This window comes from Pelecanus crispus, chromosome 10, assembly GCF_030463565.1.
Source record: "Pelecanus crispus isolate bPelCri1 chromosome 10, bPelCri1.pri, whole genome shotgun sequence".
NCBI classification, from domain to species: domain Eukaryota; kingdom Metazoa; phylum Chordata; class Aves; order Pelecaniformes; family Pelecanidae; genus Pelecanus; species Pelecanus crispus.
The window spans coordinates 23,468,482-23,487,335 of NC_134652.1; the positions used below are offsets into that span (position 1 = coordinate 23,468,482).

Here is an 18,854-nt window from a genome sequence, read left to right on the forward strand (position 1 = left end):
ATGCTGGTCAGTAAAGCTGCGGACCCACCCTTGCAAGCATTCAAGCTTTTATTTTCCAGTTTCCCCTACCCTCAGAAAGTAACGCTGCCAGGACCACCTCTACAGAGTAGAGACAAAGGATCGCCTAGTGCTCTTATAGGAATTGGGAATTCTTCTGAAGCACAGAAGGTATCGGCTTTTCCTTTTGAAATAACCACTAGGCTCTGCCCTTTGTCTGACAAAGTTATGGAAAGTAGCAGACTAATGCAGAAAAAGTAAAAGTTGTTAGCATTAGTGGATATTTGTCTACATTCCTCTTCACCTAGTGATGGAAATGCCCTTGGTTTCATGGCAATCTGCTCTAGGGCTTCCCTGCTTTACTGCTGGAAAGCTTGCCCAAAACTTAAATCTTCCTTGGTGCAGCTGATGCTTATTCTTCCTTTACATATTTGAAGAGGGCTACTGTCTTTTCCTCTGTCCTCCATGCAGGTCTCAGCTCAGGTCCTCCAGAGTTGTACCTAAAATCCCTGGTAATCTGCTAAGATGGTGAGAGCAAGAGCAGCAGCAAGATGTTTCCATGCATATGAGGTCTTGAGTATTAGGCTGGTTTCCAAACTTACCATTCCTTTCATTGTTTCTGGTCAGGACATTCATCGATGGATGGGTCAGCTGCATTTCAAATCCTCACGAGTTTGATGAGAACATGTACTCATTTAGGGCTCCTGTTGAAAGTGCCCTTATTCTCCAGGCTTGATCTCAACAGGTGGATTTAGTGTTACAGCCCCAGTTTGGTGACCATCAGTGAGGAGTGAAGGGCGGAGAGTTTGGAATGAGCATCCTCAGGGAAAGCAAATGGCCAGGCAGCTGTGGTGTTATCCAGCGTTAGCAGTAAGTCCTAGTCACAACCTTGATTTGTCCATTGAAATGTGTTCTTGTTATTCCTGTTTACGCCTCATTTTGCCAAGACTGGTACAGCAAAAAGGTGTTTCATTCTTCCAGTGAAAATCCGAGACACTTCCCACGTGTGTTTTCTCTGCCTGCCTTGTGAGTGATGGCCCCTGGAGTAGCCTGGGACTTTCCCTCATGGGTGACCCAGACTCCCCCACCTGCTGATCCTTGTCCTTCACGTTTCGCCTCTGATCCTCTGGGATTCCTCTGTGCTTGGAAGCACAAAGTGGAGGAAAGGCAGTGTGTCTTCTGTTCATCTATTGCCAGAACCGCTGATGTGAAAGGCTGAATGCAGGTCTTGGGTGTTGGACCAGCTGCTGCGTTTATTTGGGCCATGGAAATAAATGGCCAGTTTGCTCCATCTCACACCACGGTTCAAAAGACAATGAGAGAGATTCTGAGGTGTTGGTGGATACCTGACTGCTATCACCTTGATTACAGCCCCCAGAAAAGAAAATGCAGATTAGACAGAAAAACATTGGTGTTAGAAGTTTTCCTGGGGGGGTTTCTTGTGCAGAGGCTACAGTCGTGTCCACCACATACACAAAAACATCTTATGCTATATTTTTAGAGTGCCCTTACTGTAATGTCTTGTACCTTGCTGGTCGTTGTTTACATGACATCTGGTTTTTACCTTTCTTGACCTCTCCCCCTGGGTCGCTATGCGGGCTGTGTCTCCTCAGTGCTGCGTGTTACGGAAGACAGGAGGAGAACCTGATGCTTGGGGTAGAAAGTGGGCAAGTCGTGCCAGCCTCTCCTTCCCGTGGGAGGGAGTCTCCTCCACGCTCCCCAGCCAGCTGTTTGTCCTTACTCGATGGGCTTTTCACCAGCTCTAGAAAACTCTAGTGCGTTCGATCAGCAGAGCTTTTGACTGTGGTCTTCATGCCAGGGTTTGATGCAGCCTTTCTAGCCCCTGTGAAAGTTTGGAGAGGATGTTAATTTCCTGCCTTTATCTTTTCTGGGAAGTCAATATTGAATGGGGGGCAAGGGGGAAAGGCAGGAACAGTTTGCAGTAGCCTGCGCTGCTGCCGAGATGCCTGAATCACGTTGTACCTTTTTATGCTCAGGTATCATTCATTGCTGTAGACTAGAAGTGACAAATTTATGGATAGCCGATGGCAAGCCATTGTCTGCCTGAGAGAAGGGGGGGTTTGCAGCCAGTGCTGTAATGGGAAACACTGCTCAAAGATCCTGCTGTGGGAGCTTGGAAGTACGCGGTTGAAGGAGCAAAGAGTTATGGTGCAGGGAGATTGTGGCATGCACGTTCACCCCAAGAACCCCCCACTGAGCGTGTGCGCTTGTCGGCTCTCCTCTGCTCACCGGTACAGCATCTGTGCTGTCTTTGCGTAATGCTGCATCTGTTGAGAGGCATGAGGACAGGTGAGTGGCCTGTAACTATTGCTGCAGCCTCAGACCATAATGTCTTGCCCAAGCAGCAGCTGCCTACGCAGTGTTGAACTCAGACTGAAGCACCTGGCCCTTGCGAGATGACTCTTAAGACTCTTCAGCATCCAGTGAGGTGGCTGGGCTTTGGGCATCTGCCATTTCCCTGTGGGGTCACTGTAAATAGATATGCCGCCTGTGCATCGCAAGCTTGCACAAGAAGCATGATGCTTTCCAACGCGTCACCCCGTGCTCTGCCGTTGAAGACGTCTGAGGTATCGTACAACCTCGGGCGGCTGCGGTCCACCAGCTCGGATACCCCGGCGGAGATTTGGATGCAGCTGAGCATCTCGCACACCGCCTATCTCCCCCATTTCCCAAGCACGACTGTAGATGGATCCCCCCCCCCCAAAGCCCAAATTCCTGGTAAAACAGCCCAGCTGCCCCGGAAAGCTGCCGTAAGGCGGGTGAGAGGGATAGATGCACACCCTGATGTTTTGTCCCGTCTTTCTTAATTTCTCCCATTCTTTGGGGGTTTGGGGTGTTTTTTTTGGGGGGGGGGGGGGGTTGCCCCATCTTTCTTCGCCCACGGGCTCCTCTTACGCAGGGGGTTTTAAAGCTGTCAGGCGAAATTCTGTTTCTGCGGGGGGGGGGGGGGACCGGGTTCCTCCACCCCTGACGGACCCCCGCAGCCCCGCCCGGCCCGGGGCGCGGGTCCCCCGCGCCCCGGGCCGGGCGGGGCTGCGGGGGTCCGTCGAGGGCGGGGCAGAGGCGCGGGCGCAGCCCTGATTGGCTGCCCTAGCCTTGAGTGACACCGCCGGCGCCCCCCCGCCCGCCTCCCGCGGCGGGGCCGCTGCCGCCGCGCAGTGCCCGCAGCCCCGGGCAGCCGTGCCGCCCTCTCCGCCGCTATGGGCCGCGGGGCCGCCCCGCTCCGCCGTTTGTTGCTCTCGCTGCTACTTCTACCTACCGCCGGGACGGGCGGACCGGCAGCCGCCTTCACGGTGGGGGAACCGGAGGCGGCGGAGGAGCTGATGGAGTACCGCGACCCTTGCAAAGCCGGTAGGGGAGCGGGCGGGCTGCAACTCCGGGAGAAGTTTGCAAGCACGGCGGTGGCGGACAGGTGTCCCCGCGAAGCGCTTCTCGGTACCCCGGTGCCTCCCGGCGGGACGGGCACCGGCCCCGGGGGCTCACCTGGCCGCGGCGGGAGCCCCCCGGCCGGGAGCCGCCCCCGCATCCCGCTGCCCCTCCCAAAGGCCAGCGGGCACCCCCGCTGCTCCCCGTCCCGCCGGTGCGGGGGGGGGGGGGGGTCGGTTGCCCCCCAGCCTGCGCCCCCGCTGCCCCCGTTACCTGCGGGTTGCAGCCCCGGGTAGGAGGCTACGCCTGTTTGTTTGTTTGTTTGTTTTTTAAATTATCCCCCGCTCCCCCTCTTCTCTTCGCTCACCCACCTGTTATCCGCCCCTCCCACGCGAGATCTCCTCCGCAAAGCCAGCGAAATGCCCCGCGGTGCTTCGCATTTTGGTGTTGGGTACCCCCCCCCCCCCCCCCCCAAGCTTTTTCTATGCATTTTTGCAGCCTGTTGGCAGCTGTTTCAACTTGTCCCGGGGGCTGCCCGGCCCGAAGTTGCGGTCCCGGAGAGGCGGGAGCACGCCGGCGGGCCGTGGGCTGCCTCTCTGCCCGCGGCTGCAAGCGCTGGCCCGGGGGCTCTCTCGGGGCTCCCCGGCGGGCAGGGAGCCGGGGCCACCAGCCCCGGGCACCAGCCGAGCCTCCCGGGGCATCCGGATACTTGCTAGTTCCCTGCGTGCAAGTTACCGCATCCTCTGCAGGAAGCCTCCCGCTGCTCCCTCCCATCCCTTTTTCGGAGTTTTTCATTCCCGTGTTCGACTGCACTCAGTTGTTTCCGAGCTTGTTGTAACCCTTGTTAACCGTTTGATTTGTCCAAGAGCTTCTGCCATCCCTAATACCTTAATTCAAAGGGAATATGAAGCCAGGTTTTCTCTTTGGAAAACCGGGCGGTACTCTGGGTGTGACTTACTCCCTTCGCTTCCAGCTATCAGCCAAACGTTGTGGTCTTGCGAATTGCTTCTCTGCTGGGAAATTGGCAATCGATGCCTTGTTAGTCTTGTTCCATTTATAGATAACTGTGCAAAGTCCTATTTTCTTAATACTGTAGGAATCAAAAAAAGGAAGGAGTTTCTTTGTGTGTGGTGTTCTTGGTCTTTCTTTCGAGTTGGGGCTTTGCCCCCCGAATGCTCTCCTAGCTGTTCCTTAGTGCCCCTTGGTGATAGCTTCCCTTGTTACCAGCTCTCCCCTGACTCCTTTTAGGGGATGTGTAGTGTATCTGCTCCCATAGACGAGCTCTGTCAAGGCAACGTCTATCAGAGCACCTCTCTCTTGTATAGCAAGTTGTTTAACTGGCCTTGTACTCAGGCTGTGTTGCGAGTGGTGGATTTTATTCCAAAATTCACCTGGGTCCTCTTCTCTTCACAGAGTATTTTTTGCACAAAAAATTCCCTTGATCGTAAGTCATTTGTGGTTTGAGATGTGGTTTGGTGGGTTTTTTAAAATTCTTTTTAATTAGTATGGGACCCAGCCCACCCAAACACGCTTTACTGTATTTGTGTCTGCTTCTAAATGGTAACAAATTTGTGTCTGTCTCTCTTTCCAGTGAAACTAGGTATTAGTGATATGGCTACGGTTCAGACCCAGGGAGCTGCAGGTACAGTGCTTTGGCCTTCCTGTCTGAAAATGTATTATCCTTGCTTTCTCCCCAAGAGTATGGCATCATCTCCAGTGTGCCTCACTTGCACTCGGGACTGTGCGGTATTACTGTCAGGTCAAGTGCACAGAGGATGAGGAATGCTCCTTTAAGGAGCACATAGAGAACATTTGACTTACCTACATCAGACAGGGAACCTGTGGCAGAAAAGGAACAAAAATTAATTTCCCAACCTGTCATTTACCTGCCTTTGCTGTAAGACCCTTTCTTTCTCCTGCAGCCCCCCCCATCTTCCAGGCTCTCTACCTCTCGCTTCTGCACGTACACAGAGAAGAGCCTGGACTGCGAGCGGCAGCCTCCCTCCCTCGTGCATCCTCACCTCTGCTCCTGGTGGGCAGAAAAACCTTATATCTATTATTGCTGTCAATTCAGTTCAGTCACGATCAATTGCAGAAGTGATCTTTATATTCTGACTTCTCAGGGGTTGCCTCTAATACTTTTCCAATGTCTTCTTTCCCGTAGAGAGGAAGGAGTGAACAAGACCTCTGGAGGTCGCACAGTCCTTTTCTGGAGCCCAGGGCCAGGCTGGTGTTTCTGGCAGTGCTGGCACACATCTGTCTGTGGTGGAGGCTGCCAGGCAGCCTAGCCCAGCATTGCTTTGGCTTTCCCGTTGTCTGACCTGAGGCTCCAGTACTGCAGTTGAAGTCTGCTTTTCTCCCCCAGTCTGCATGGGTGTGGAGGACAGTACGGTGCCCTCTGCTTTGCTGTAGCCTTTTTCACCGGTGAGCACTGTTACCGGCTTTCTCATGTTTCAGTCTTCTTTTCTATGGACTATACGACTCTGACTCTTTCAGTCTGTCCTGACTGACTGTGCTTTCTGGTGCTCTGATCCACTTTCTCTCCATGTGGGCTGTATCACCCTGAAGTGCAAAGTACTTGGGCTACAAGACACTCCTCACATGCCATGTGCCTATCTCTGTGCACGGAATGGCTCCAGTTTTTCAAGTCAGCCCCAAAACAGAGCAAGCAAGACTTTTACCACATGGACCTGTGTTAGACCCTGCCTCTCCTCCTCCCCCTGCCTTGCATTCGCAGCCACCTTCCTCTTCCAGTGCTAGACCATTACTAGAGCTAAGAGGTGTTCTCTGCTGAAAACGCCATCCCAAAGCGTCAGTCCAGCCAAGGTTAACCAGTGAAGAGATCCGTTTCTGTAAGTGAGATGTGGTGAAGACACCTCTAACGGAGTTGTCCCTCCAGGACGGGCTATGTCAGGGCTGTTGTGTAATGCCTATATAGGAAGTCTATCACGGTCTCTTCCTGATGTGCTATAGTAGTGACAAGTTGTCTTAACTTCCTTGAGCCTGAGTTTCTCCACTGGTGGGACAGTTGTCGATATTTGTCTAGAAGCACAGCTGGCGAGCGGGCAGTGATTGCAGACCTGCTGTGAAAAGCTCAGGTGCCTGGTATGTTTTGCGGGGGAAAGGTTTTGATGGTCTGTGGAAACAGCTGGCGCTGTGAGACTTGCGGTGATGTTGCCATTGCCACTGTAGGCACGGGCTCCTGTGCACTGTCTTGTGGCTGCAGATTGTATGCAGGCTCTTAGCCCGTTGCGAAGGCAAACTGCTGCTCCACTTACGTGTCTTCCAAAGCTGTTAAAATGATAGCGCTTTACTTCTTTTTTTGCTGCAGGCTAATGGCTGTGACCCAGAGGCCGTGATGGATTTGGATCTGGCAGGTTACGAAATGAAAGCTCGCCAATTCCTCATCCTTGCAGCTCATGCCCTGAGGTTGCGTGCAGACTGTTGGTGGTTGATCTGCTAGACTGGGAGTGAAAAGCCTGGCACATGCTCTTCTCTGTCGCGTTAGCTAAGGGTGTAATAATGTCCAGCAGCAAGGCAGGACGGACAGCACAAGGCAGTAACGTCCTAAATCACTGCAACTACTGAGCTACTGGTATATAAACGTGTGTCCCGTTACCAGGGCTCAGCTGATGGGCCATAACTCCGCTGCTGCTCAACCTCTTAACTCCAGCCATCCAGGATTTCCTTTTCCTAATCTGTGGCTGCTTTCCTGCCTTTTTGATAGGGTAGGAAGAGGGGGCAAAATGCCTGAATGGCTGATATAGGGGCAGTTGAGGCAGGGCTGCACCGTCGGTTTGGGTTGCCAGGGGAGGTGACAGTGCTGACTCTGCTGGGTAGGTTTTGCTGAGTGTTGCAGCAGGTCACTGGAGCTTGTCAGAGGGAACAGTGCAAAGGTTCCTGCCCAGATCTGCTCCGTTATAGATGGGAAAATGTCGTAAGCCTGACACGTGCTTCGTATAGATCTGCTGCTCAGAGGGTCCAAGCTAAGGATACCCAGGACAGGGTGCAGGTCTGAGTGAGGCTGCCTGACAGACAGACAGGCAGCAGGAGGAACTACGGATGCCTGGTAAACAAAACAAGCACATCCTTCTGGGGCTCCTCAGGCAAACTGGAACCAAAGGAATTAAATAGGCTGTAATTCGTTCTGGTAGTTATTTTGGTGCAAGCTTATACGAACTTTAATTTGAGGTGAAGAGCAGACTCTCTGAGGTTCAGAGTGACCTCTGGAGACGGTACAGTCCAACTTAAGTCAGCAAGGGGAGGTAGGAGGCATAAATAGGAAGGAAAGCTGGGCATGGAATAATTTGTCCCCTGGGTATTTACAGGGTCCATGACCCCTTCCCTCCAGCAGCAAGCCTGTGATGAGGCTCTTTTCCACTTGCCAAATCAGCAGGTGAGGAGAAAAAGCTGCAGTTTGGTCTCTGCATCTTGGTTCCTGGGTACTTTGGCTCCTAGTATGGTGCCTCCTGCCCATTCTGAGCTGGAGGTGCAGTGTTGCTTCCCGAAGCGTGGCATTTCCCTCGGCAGCTCATCTTCCAGGGTGGGGTCCTTTGAGGGTGTCCTGTGTTGGGGACCCCTGTTTCTTGGTGTAGTTCTGTCTGCTCTGGCTAGGCAGTTCATTCTCGTGTGACATGGCCTAACTATAGGCTGACCAAGTCCAGACACGGGCCAACCTGCAAGTCTTGACTCCCAGGCCAAAGAGGCAATGCAGTGTTTCTCTGTGCAGATGTTTGTGTTAGGAGACAGCCAGACCTGCCTGCCTAGCCATGTGCTCCTGAGCCAGATGCCAAAAGTGTTTAGGGCTCCTGCTGCCTCAAGTACCCTTCAGGAGGGTTTGCGTTGCTGAGGAGAGCCCGACTGAGGAGCAGTTGCATATGGGCACAAATAAGCCTTGCAAGCAAGTTCAGCTTCTTTCCGTGAGACTTTGATCAGAGAGATGGCTTTTGCTCAGGGCTGTTGCTTGCAGAGCTCCTGAGCAGGCAGACCTGGCGTGAGGGGGCTGTGAAACGGCAGCGGGGCTCTGGCAGGGGGATGGCACCAGTAAAGTGAGCTAGTCCTGAGGGATTTTGCAGAGTGCTGGGGATGTGAGCTCAGAAGGGGAAGAACTGAGACAAGGGGTGTGAGGGGGGGCCCATTAGGGAAGTTAGCAGTAGTCCCATCTCCCCTGTTTCTTTATCACTAGAAGAGTTGTTACAGAAGCAGTTTGGCAATGATGGAGCAGCTTTTTCTGCTGAACCACTGCTCCTTCACAGGTGGATGCTGTTTGTCCCCTCGCAGGGAACCACTGTGCATCCCTGTTCCTGCTCCACCTGCTGATTTGATCCACCAGCTTCTAAATGCCCCACACCAGAGGTCTCGCACCCTGAGTGCTGTCCTGGGAGAAGCTCTTGCAGAGATACAAAACCTGTGCTTTGCTGTCATTCGTTCCTTCTAGCTCTCCCTCTGTATAGGCACAGCGCCTTTTGTTCTGGAAGCAGCGAATTTTGTTTGGGTTGTGGTGCAAACATCTGAAGTCACGTGCAGATGTTTTTGCAGGAAGCTGAGGAATTTGCTGTTAGGCACTGAAAGCCTTGAGGGGGGTAATCAAATGAGAAAGGGGAGACAGGATCTATAAGGTGCAGGTTGCTTGAATATTGCTTGGGTTTCGAGTGGGATGCAGGTGCTGGTTTCTCTGTTGGAAGCACAGATCCATCATGTTAGTTATAGCGGAAGACGAAAGCTCTCGCAAGCGATCATTCCCCTTACGTTTTTTCCCTGGTAGGTTGCAGGAAGGGTTAAATGCTCTAGGAGGAAGTTGACTGAGTCTTTTTGGGTGGTCTGAGAAAGAATGAGAGAACAGACTATTCAGTCTTTAATTTACCTGTTTTGGGGAGGTGACAGCAGTTACAGAACAGAAAACAGCTGGGTGAAGACTACTGGAGACACTCTGTCTTTACACACATTCGGTGATGCAGCTGTTTGCCGTTGGGGAGGCTGTGTTTTGCAGTGAGGTAGAGCTACAGCAGAAGCTTCCTCCTCAAAGGGAAGGTTTAAGGTGGCTTTTATTGTAATCCTAGCCAAGCACAAGCTAATGGCTGTGGCTTAAAGAAACAATAACCACTAACCATTTTCTTGCAGCTTGAGATTCCGAGGTACAGAAGCCATTGGCCTGGGGAATTTGAGAGCAAAACCTTATGATCACTGGGCAAAGGAACACTTGAGATCCGTGTCTGAAGTCCTTCCAGTGTTTAGCTGTCTACTTGGGATCTGACAAAAGCATGCCTGATCTTTGACAGTTCTTGGGGTGTGTTGGATCTACTTGTCCTGCATGAGGTGTAACACTCAGTGCTATACGTGTGCCTTAGGATTTAGCAATGGACAGGACAAGGGATGGGCAAACTTAGGATGGGGGGCTTTTACTTCCTTAGGGAAGGCTGGTAGGGTGGGGAAGAGGTGTTTGGAGTTGTCATGGATACTTCTCCACAAAGACCTTGTAGAGCTTTTATTGAACTTCGTAGTGTGGGTGCAGTTCACAGCTGTGTGCCCTTGACCTAGCCTGCGCAGGTTTGATCAATGAAGACTGCTCATTCCTCAGGTGTTCTGTGGCATAAGATTAGTAAGTCACAGAGCCCCAGCCAAAGGCATTTAGAGACTGTGCTGCAAATCTTCCAGACTTCAAAAATCCACAAAGCCAAGGATTTTGGTTTGAGGCACTTTCCACTTGTGTAATTATATTCTACCTTTGCAGTCATGCTTGGAGTTTTTCTTCTCCTCCTGTCCTAACCTCCTGTGTAGTGTGTCTGCACCTTGCTGGATGGCTAACTCTAGAACTAGCTGCATTTTACTGGTAAGCTACCTCTTTCTCACTGCTAAAAAGGCTGTGGGGTACGTGTCTCCTCTCCCCCCGCCCAGCAGTAACTCATGCCATTCTCCCAGTGGTTAGTAGGTTCTTCCACCCTCGCTCACCTGAACAGCAGCCCTGTGCTGTGGTGTGCCTTTGCCTGCTGTGTTGCACCTGTGGTGAACCAGTTCTGTGCGACGGGCCATTTGCTGTAATAGGTGGGCTGCTGTGCCAATCTCCCCTTGCCCTCGGGAAACCAGAGGGGAATGGTGCAGCCGGCTTCTGTGAATCAGAGTCCAGAACTGTCTGTGCCAAGGAGGGGTGCTGGGACAGGGGAGAACACTGACCCGACAAAGAGGTCTGCATGCTCTTTTTGGAGACGGGCAGTCTTGGAAGGAAGGGGGCACCTCTGACGCTGAGCGACCTGGTGGTCCTGGATCATGAGTGTTGCAGGTATGAACCTGCAACAAAACTGCTTTCAACTGATGCTGAAATGTGCTTTCACTGCTCAGGAAGGATCGATGATTGAGTAGCAACTGGCTGTTGTTTTGATTCAGCTACTAGGTCTTCTGCTCCCCCCCACTCCTTTGTTTTAGCTGAGCTCCCAGAAATGCTGATCTCCAAGGGCGCGTGTACTTTGATGTTCAGATCCACTCTAGCACTTCCTGAACAGGAAGGTTCTCTGTCAATAGAAACTGCTTAAATGTGCAAGGAAGCCCTTGATTAAAGAACTCTCAATGATTGATTGCTCTTTCTTGGCCAGTTTGTGTCAGCCCAGCTTGGAATGGAGAGAAATGTTTAACTGCGTGTTGAGAAGGAAGCCCACGCGAAACCCCAGCCGCTGGTAAATCACCCTCTGGTTTGACTGATACAAATTGTCAGAGACCTGCAGCTGCTGCCAGTCCATGAATCAGCTCAGCTTTAGACCTGAACGGAAATTCACATCCTCTCAAGTAATTTTGTATTCGTGCAAATGTCAGCACCCAAGCAAAAAGCATCTGTTTAACCTCCCCATCCACAAACCCCAAAGCTATTTGCAGAGCAAACTGTACCACAGTGTTACAAGACACAAGTTCAAGTCTGCTGAGCATTTTATCTCCTGCTGTTGAGAGTTAGTGTTGGAATATGGTTGAGTCTCTTTGTCTGGTTGTTAGAAGCTGGTTGATACGGTCCTGGAGGGTGCCGAGAATTACCTTTCTCCAGTCCTCATGTCATAGCTGTGGGTGTTGCCTGTCTCCCACGCCTCGTCAGTGCGACTTTGAACTTAGATAGCATTGCCTGCAAATAACATTGCCTAATCAGCAGCATTTTCATTTGCTCTGAACTTTGGCAAAATTAGCTGTTTTGGTTGGTGCTTTGCATGCTGACTTTCAGGTGAGACCTGCTGGAGGTTGTTCATTCATTTCTGTGCAGAGTTTGGAGGAGAGATTTATTTGCAAACTGTGCCCTGCCTCCTGCTACTACTGGCTGTACCTGACAGAAGGGCCTGGCCCTGTTCCCGGGGCAGATGTCTGTTGTGGAGGTAGAGGACTGTCCGCACTGATGTGTGTGTTGACAGGATGCTGTGTGATGGTTCAGTAAGGCATTGGTTTTGCTTTAAAATTCCCCAGATACAAAAACACTTAGATGCACTGGACTTGCAAAGTCAAAACTCCCTCTTGCAGAAATGCCAACATTAGGTCTGCTTTGGAGCTTGTGATGTAGCGTGTCCTTGGGCATGAAGGTAGACTTGAATGATGTGCACTGGAACTCTGCCTCTCTTGAACAGCTGTCCTGTGCAACGTGTCTACCCTGAGACTGCATCAAATCGGGGTAACAAAGGGGACTTCTGGCTGCATCATGCATGTCTGTTGCAGAAGTTGAGTAGTGGGTAGCAACTGCTGCTGGAGAAGCTTGGATAGCTACATGGCAGAGGTGTTTGAGCTGTACTGGAGTCAACAGGCCCCAGGCTGAGAAAAAGCAGTTAGTAAATGATCCTGGCAGGCAGTGGGGGAACCTAATACAGTGACCTATGAGTTAGGTGCTCTTTGAAAAGGTTGAAAGTCATGCACCTGCATTTTCTGTACTGAGTATTTTGGGCTGAAGTGAGGCTATCCCTTGGGTGGCCTATTGTCAGTAGGTCAAGCTAGATGTGGACAGGGGAGTGATAAAACAGCAAGGGCCTGTCAGTCGAGCTCCAGCGAGAAGAAACTGCAGTTCAAAGTTATATGCACCTGGCTTTGGATGTGTGTGATACTCCAGAGGTCGGGTTCAGGCTTCTGTGGCCACCAGATTTTGTACCCTGCCATTGTCCAGACGCTCCTCTGTTGGTTTGTCTGCTGCCTGTGCATTCCTGAAAAGAGTAAGGCACAGGTCTTTACCTAAAAGTGAGTTTTGAGAAGTTTTGGCTATTGGGCCAAGAGCTTTCAGAGTTATTTACACAGTGTGACTTCTGGTGCCGGCTGCTTTTTGTGGTCCTGTTGCAGTTACTTAGAGACTTATAGACCAGTTTGTTTTGTCCCTGCTGGCACCGCTGACCTGGGAAGGTGGAGATGCTCTGATTTTTGGGGCTCACCCTTCGGGGGGGCTGGGGTGGCCTGTTGGGCTGTTTTTTGCAGTGGAGAGAAGCCTGTTATTTGCTGTGCTGTTGATGTTGGAAGTGTATTTTGCTCTGAGCTGCAGCTGGCCTGTGTATCAAGCTGCTGATGTGTTGTGCAGTTGACCGCTGCCTGGATTTAATCTCTGACCTTTGATTGTTCTTGAAAGCATGTTCTAGGGATTGCATTCCCACCCACACTGCTCCTGTGACCCCTTCCATTTCCTGGGTGTCTAAGTACAGAGCAGAAAAGATTCATTAACCTGGCAAGTAACCTTTTTTTATGGGGGAAGTGATTTTCCGTCACGCTCTGTTAGATCCTATTGATTTCTGGTTTTCCCCTCTTTGGCCTCTTCTGCCATATATTCTCTTCTTTGTCATGCTTCAGTAAGAAGGTGATATGTGATACGCTGGGGTTTTTTTTTGCTGTTTCCTGGGCAGAGAGTGGGATCTCCTAAGGCCATTGCTCGAGTGCCCAAGTCTCTTTTCTTGGAAAGCTTTGTTGTCAAGGTAAACTGCTGGTTAGTAATGGGATGTCGACGTGAGGAGTAAAACTTCCTGGCTGCCCTCTTTTTTTGGCTTGACGTTGAGAAGAGCATTTTCTGTTCTTTTGCCGCCTTTGCCCATTGTACGGTCCCTCATCTCCTGGCAGAGGTGAGTTTGCCATGGCATCTGCAAGCATGTGTGAAATGGGAGACCTTCAAATTATCAAGTGCGCTGGCTCCTTCTGTCCGATGGTGTCGGCAGCTGGATTCTGATGCTTTTGTGGTGCCTGTGTGTTTCATAGCTACACCTCTGCTTGGTGTGAAATGGAAGCGGCTGCCAGGTTTGGGCTATCCCGCTGGCTTGTCATTATGGAGGTAGACTGTGGCAAGTGTGAGGGGAAGAGGCATGTCCTTGGAGTTGGGTGGGAGGGCCTGGGTGTGCCCCCTGTTTCAGGAGGAAAAGGACGTTCTGTGCAAAATTCCACACAGGGAGTGGGGAAAGTGTTTTCTCCCAGCAAGTTCCCCTCCTCCTGTGTGCATTTGTGTATTCCTCCCTCTGGACGGTCATCTTTATGCTAATGCAGCTATTGCAAAGATAACCTATTACAAAGGTAAATGTGAAATACATGCTTTCTGAGCAGGATACCTCAGTTTTGAGAAGGCTGTTGCTGTTTACTGATGTATTTGATTTTTAGACAGAGCCTTTCTGTGATTTAAGGCAGATCTATAGTCTTCCTTCCAAAAATACACTTTCAGCTTTTGTATTACATTTCTCAACTTTCATGGTTCTTGCTAACTTCCTCTTCTTTAGGTGAATATTTTATCGTAGTCCTGTGTAGAAGTATTGCAATTGAAGCATCAAAGACTTAAAGCCTAAGGGAGCACTGTTGTTTCTTCTAGACTTTTGTATTGTTACAAGAAGCTGTATTCTGAAGAAATGGTTGGCCTTTGCACTGCCTGTCCTATTGCTGCTCAGGTTCAGCTCATCAAAATGAGGAGCTCTGCCCAAGGGGAGAAATAAAGCTCGCTATGGCAAGGTTTGTCACCTAGGTTGTCCGAAAGGAAGATGCATGAAGAACAGATCCTATTAATTTACAAATATTAGGCTGCTCTTTCCCTAAAATAGGCAATTCAACCCTGAGGGGTCAGTGAAGGGATACGAACTGTGTTTGCAGACCAAGCAGACTGATCTGCAGCGATGTGGAGCTGTGCTCCTAGCCCTTGGCAAAACAGAGCCTGGCTGTTTGGTGCCAGGCTGTTTGAAGGCTTGGTTTCATGGTTCAGTACATTATGTGGGAGAAGGGAAAAAAGCTAATGGGAAGTTTTTGTAGAGAAAGAAGGTGGTACTTTGGTGAGTGGAATATACCAGGAAGCTCCTGAAGACCTTACCGGATTGTAGTCTTCACTTTTAGTTGTGAGCAGATGTCAGGAAACAGACCAACAAGTTCAAGAGTCTTAAAATGCATTCGATTCAGCATTTAAAGTTGTTTTCCTCATATTGCTTTCAAGGCTTTGGACTTTCAGTTCCTATGGTGGTGGGGTTTTTTTATTTTTTTTTTAAGAAGTTTCCTCATGTACTTCATTAACCCCAAAGACTCCTAACATACCTTGAAAGGGGGAACGGTAATTTGAACATGTTAACACAGTTGGGAGTAGAGATGTTGGAAGGTCTCGTAGCAAAACTGGGAAAGCTGGCAATGTTGCTATCAGCAGAAGGCGGCACCGCTAAAGGGTCAGCTGGGTGTGGGGCTGGCCGGGGAGGTTTGGGACTCTTTAAAATGTGCTTTGGAAGGACATTTGCTATCTGGTGTGAATGCTGGGCTGGAGCTTGATGACCTCTCCCTGCAGGACTGTTTTCAGACTGTCAACATGCCCTTTCAGTCAATATGAAGGCTCAAGGGGTTGTGTTTAGGGGCGTTACAGGTCTTCCTTCCTGTGTAAGGAGTGGACCTCTTCTCCGCTCCATGATGTTGCTGTGTGATGCAGGCAGCTGCTGCTTCCTGGAGGTCTGGCCTGAGGATGCCATTGTCCTCTGGAGAGAGAAACTCTGTCATAAGCCCTGTCCTGGAGAGGCTAGAGGTGAGGGATGGGGTTGTGTTGCAGGTGGTGCCTCTTCTCTCATTCTTCTGCTGGTGATGAGGCAGAGAGGGTGACAGATACACCACCAGAAGTCCTGTGCATCCTGGGGCTCTTGTTACTCATTATCAAAAACCTGCCAGCACTCTCCATTACACTGTCACAAGCCAAAGTCCTGGCCTTGTCTCCATCCCCCTGCCTTGCCCCGAATTTTGCTAACATGCATGAATGCAGAGTCCTGAAATTCAGGTTCATGGTTCCAAAGTTCATGGTCTTGAGAATAAACAAAAAACTATTGTGGTGGCTGAGAGCTGGGTACCCCATTAACCCAGAATCATGAATATTTATCATGCTGGATTACAAAAGAACATAGAGACTATATTGTATTTCCTATAACTTTATTTCCATGGCATCTTTTCTTGGCGGCTCACTTTAATGTAAGCTTTGCTTATTTAGTTGCACACTTTAAGCCGATTAACTTCTTACTAATAAAATGTGTGTTGACTCCCTTTGTCCCAGCTCCTGTTTGTTTGTACCTACACTCCTATGACAAAGAGTCACAGAGAACTGCTTTAAGCTCCAGCTAAATCCCCCTGCTGGAAGCTTTGAACGAGCTGAATGTGTCTGGGGGTGATTTCAGCCTTGCATTTTCTCTCTCGCCCTCTTGCTGCCTGGAAGTTGGGCCCCGCAAAGCAAGCTCTTCTGAACACCCCCTCCATTTCTGAAACCATTCATGGTGCTTTGGGCTTTGGCAGGAATGATCCAGCCTGTTATTGTTGCTCTCTGAGCTGGGTCAGAATAGAACTACTAGTGGGGGGAATCAGAGAAGTTTTCCAGCCCTGAAGACCCATCTGTGGCTCTGCATGCTCAGTAGTTTCCCACTGAGGAAACTACTTATAATAGTAACCACATTATTCCCTCTCTGCTTACATACCTTACCCTGTCATTCAGTGCCCAACATACCGCATGTTTTACTGTGACTTCTCTCTAGGAACATCCTAGTGAGATGATTACATCCTGCCGTTTTATTAAAGATGCTCTATAAAAATTCTCCTTTTCCACCAAAGGCAGTTCAGACCAGAATTTTAAAGTTAGTTGGGAGCCTAAAGGTATGGATAAGCACTTGGAAAATACTTTCTAAAGGCCTTTTATAAATCTGCTCCTTTGTGTTTGGAGCTTTGCTAAAGCTAAAATGATCCCTTAGAAATGTAGTGTTAAGAATGGCTGATCTGCCTCCAAACAAACTCAGTAGCCTGTTTCTATTGGGCCAGCAGCAAATGCCAAGGGAGGTGTAGAAAAGCAGGGCAGAACAGAGTGATATGGCCAAAAAGTCTTCCAGACTGTAGTAGACTCCACAGTCCCTGAGCCAAAGCTGGTTCATGGTCTTTAATGATCTTGGATAGATTTGTCTTCCATCTGCTTTCTTTTTGAACCTGCATAAGCTTTTAGCATCCATAGCCTCCTGGGATAAGAAGTGCCAGAGCTTAACTGCAGCATCCCTTTACTCTTTTCTTATCTACATGTGAGTCAGTGCACCAGGTGTTGCAGCTGGTTTAGTTAGTGTTGCCTACCAGTTTCTGTTCTTGTCTCCATTTAGACCAAAGCTTTCCATATGTTGTCTCTGTCTTGGGGAATTCAGAGAAACCCAGCTGGTTTTAATAGCAGAAAATACTTATCCTTTGCTATTGCAAGAAAATCCTTTCTTGAAGAACTCCAAGCTCATGCTGGCTGGGGAAGAGGAGGGGAAATGTGGAGGGCAATAGCAGCCACGCTCCACACCCCAGGGAAATCGCTTAGTGCATTTCTGCAGCACGTCTTGCAGGTGAGTATTGGACCACTCAGTTGTTTGAGGGATAATTTTGAATGTGTCCGTTAATTCATTTGCAGTGGAGAGGGGACGACCAGAGGAGGTGCATGCCATTGCTCCTGAATGGCTATCCTCTCCGGGGAAGCATCTAACAAATTGTGATGGGGGGTGATGGTGTAGTAACCCAGCAGTAATGTACTCACCCCTGTAGTATCTGGACATCTTCTAGTACTGGAAGTCTGTAACTTCTGTTACATTGCTAGAGTTTTTAGTCAGTTTTGTGGCTGAAGGCACGGTTTCAAAAAGCACTTTGTGTTTGTTGACGGCCCTGATTTCAGGGAAGGACATTGCACCTTACTGCTGGACCCCTAAGAAGGATGATAAGTTGTTCTTTACCCAGTCTCAGCTAAGCATTTGGCTGCTGTGATAGGGGTGTATGGTGGATGTAGACTGGTAGCTCTCTGTTGTGGCATCTACAGAAGGCTGCTAGTGGTCACCACATGGACAGTCAGTGGGTGAACTAGTGAGGTTAAGTGGAATAAAAAAGAGAATCCTTGTAGAGTCAGTAGCAGATCTCCAGTAGTGCTCGTTCAGCTGTGTTGGACAGGGCAGAGATGTCGAGATGTGTAAGAATGAATATGTGTCCTCTATTAGTGTCAACAGAAGGAAATACGAAGGCAGTGCTGTAGGCGAGTTGTTTCTGTGGCTCCCCCTGAACACAGAGCATGCCGTTCCTGAAGCTTTGATTATGTGAGCTTATAACTGGCTTTCAGCTAGTTTGGGATTCTGTTTAGAAGCTAGGGATGATTAGGGAAAAGCAACTTTTAAGAGCAATTGATAGGAGCATTTCCTAGCTTGTGAAAGTTCGCAATCTGTCCTCATTCTGACGGCACCTGGAAAGCATGCTGTGACGGTGCATGTCCTTTGGGTAGTTTGTACACAGTATTCTCTGCTGATGGCAGTGTCCTGGTTTCGGCTGGGATAGAGTTAATTTTCTTCCTAACAGCAGGCATAGTGCTGTGTTTTGGATTTAGTAGGAGAAGAATGTTGATAACAGGCTGATGTTTGTAGTTGTTGCTGAGTACTGCTTATGCTAGTCAAGGACTTTTTCAGCTTCCCATGCTCTGCCAGGCGCACAAGAAACTGGGAGGGGGCACAGCCAGAATAGTTGATCCAAACTGACCAAAGGGCTATTCCATACCATATGACGTCATGCTCAGTATATAAACTGGGGGGGGTTGGCCGGGGAGCAGCGATCGCTGCTCGGGAACTGTCTGGGTATCGGTCGGCGGGTGGTGAGCAATTGCATTGTGCATCACTTGCTTCGTGTATCATTATTATTATTATCATTATTATACTGTTACTATTAGCATTACTATTTTACTTTATTTCAATTATTAAACTGTTCTTATCTCAGCCCAGGAGTGTTTCTCACTCTTACTCCTCCAATTCTCTCCCCCATCCCATCGGGGTAGGGGGAGTGAGCGAGCGGCTGCGTGGTGCTTAGTTGCTGGCTGGGGCTAAACCACGACAGTCCTTTTTGGCGTCCCTGGGTGGGCTGCGAGATATGCGAAAAGATTTTGGTCGTCATCCAGGCGAGCACATCATCACCTGGCTGCTCCGATGCTGGGATAACGGGGCCAGTAGCCTGGATTTAGAGGGTAGGGAAGCCAAGCAGCTGGGATCCCTTTCCAGGGAAGGGGG

At 49.9% G+C, this 18,854-nt stretch overlaps 1 protein-coding gene across 1 annotated transcript in view; it reads left to right on the plus strand.

The window, feature by feature from the left end:
- The first annotated feature begins 3,218 nt into the window (after positions 1-3,218).
- Positions 3,219-18,854, plus strand: part of TLL2 (tolloid like 2) — a 102,269-nt gene continuing 86,633 nt past the window's right edge. Inside the window, exon 1 of the mRNA XM_075717402.1 lies at positions 3,219-3,369. Coding sequence (XP_075573517.1) covers positions 3,219-3,369 — 151 coding nt within the window. The remainder of the gene's footprint in view (positions 3,370-18,854) is intronic.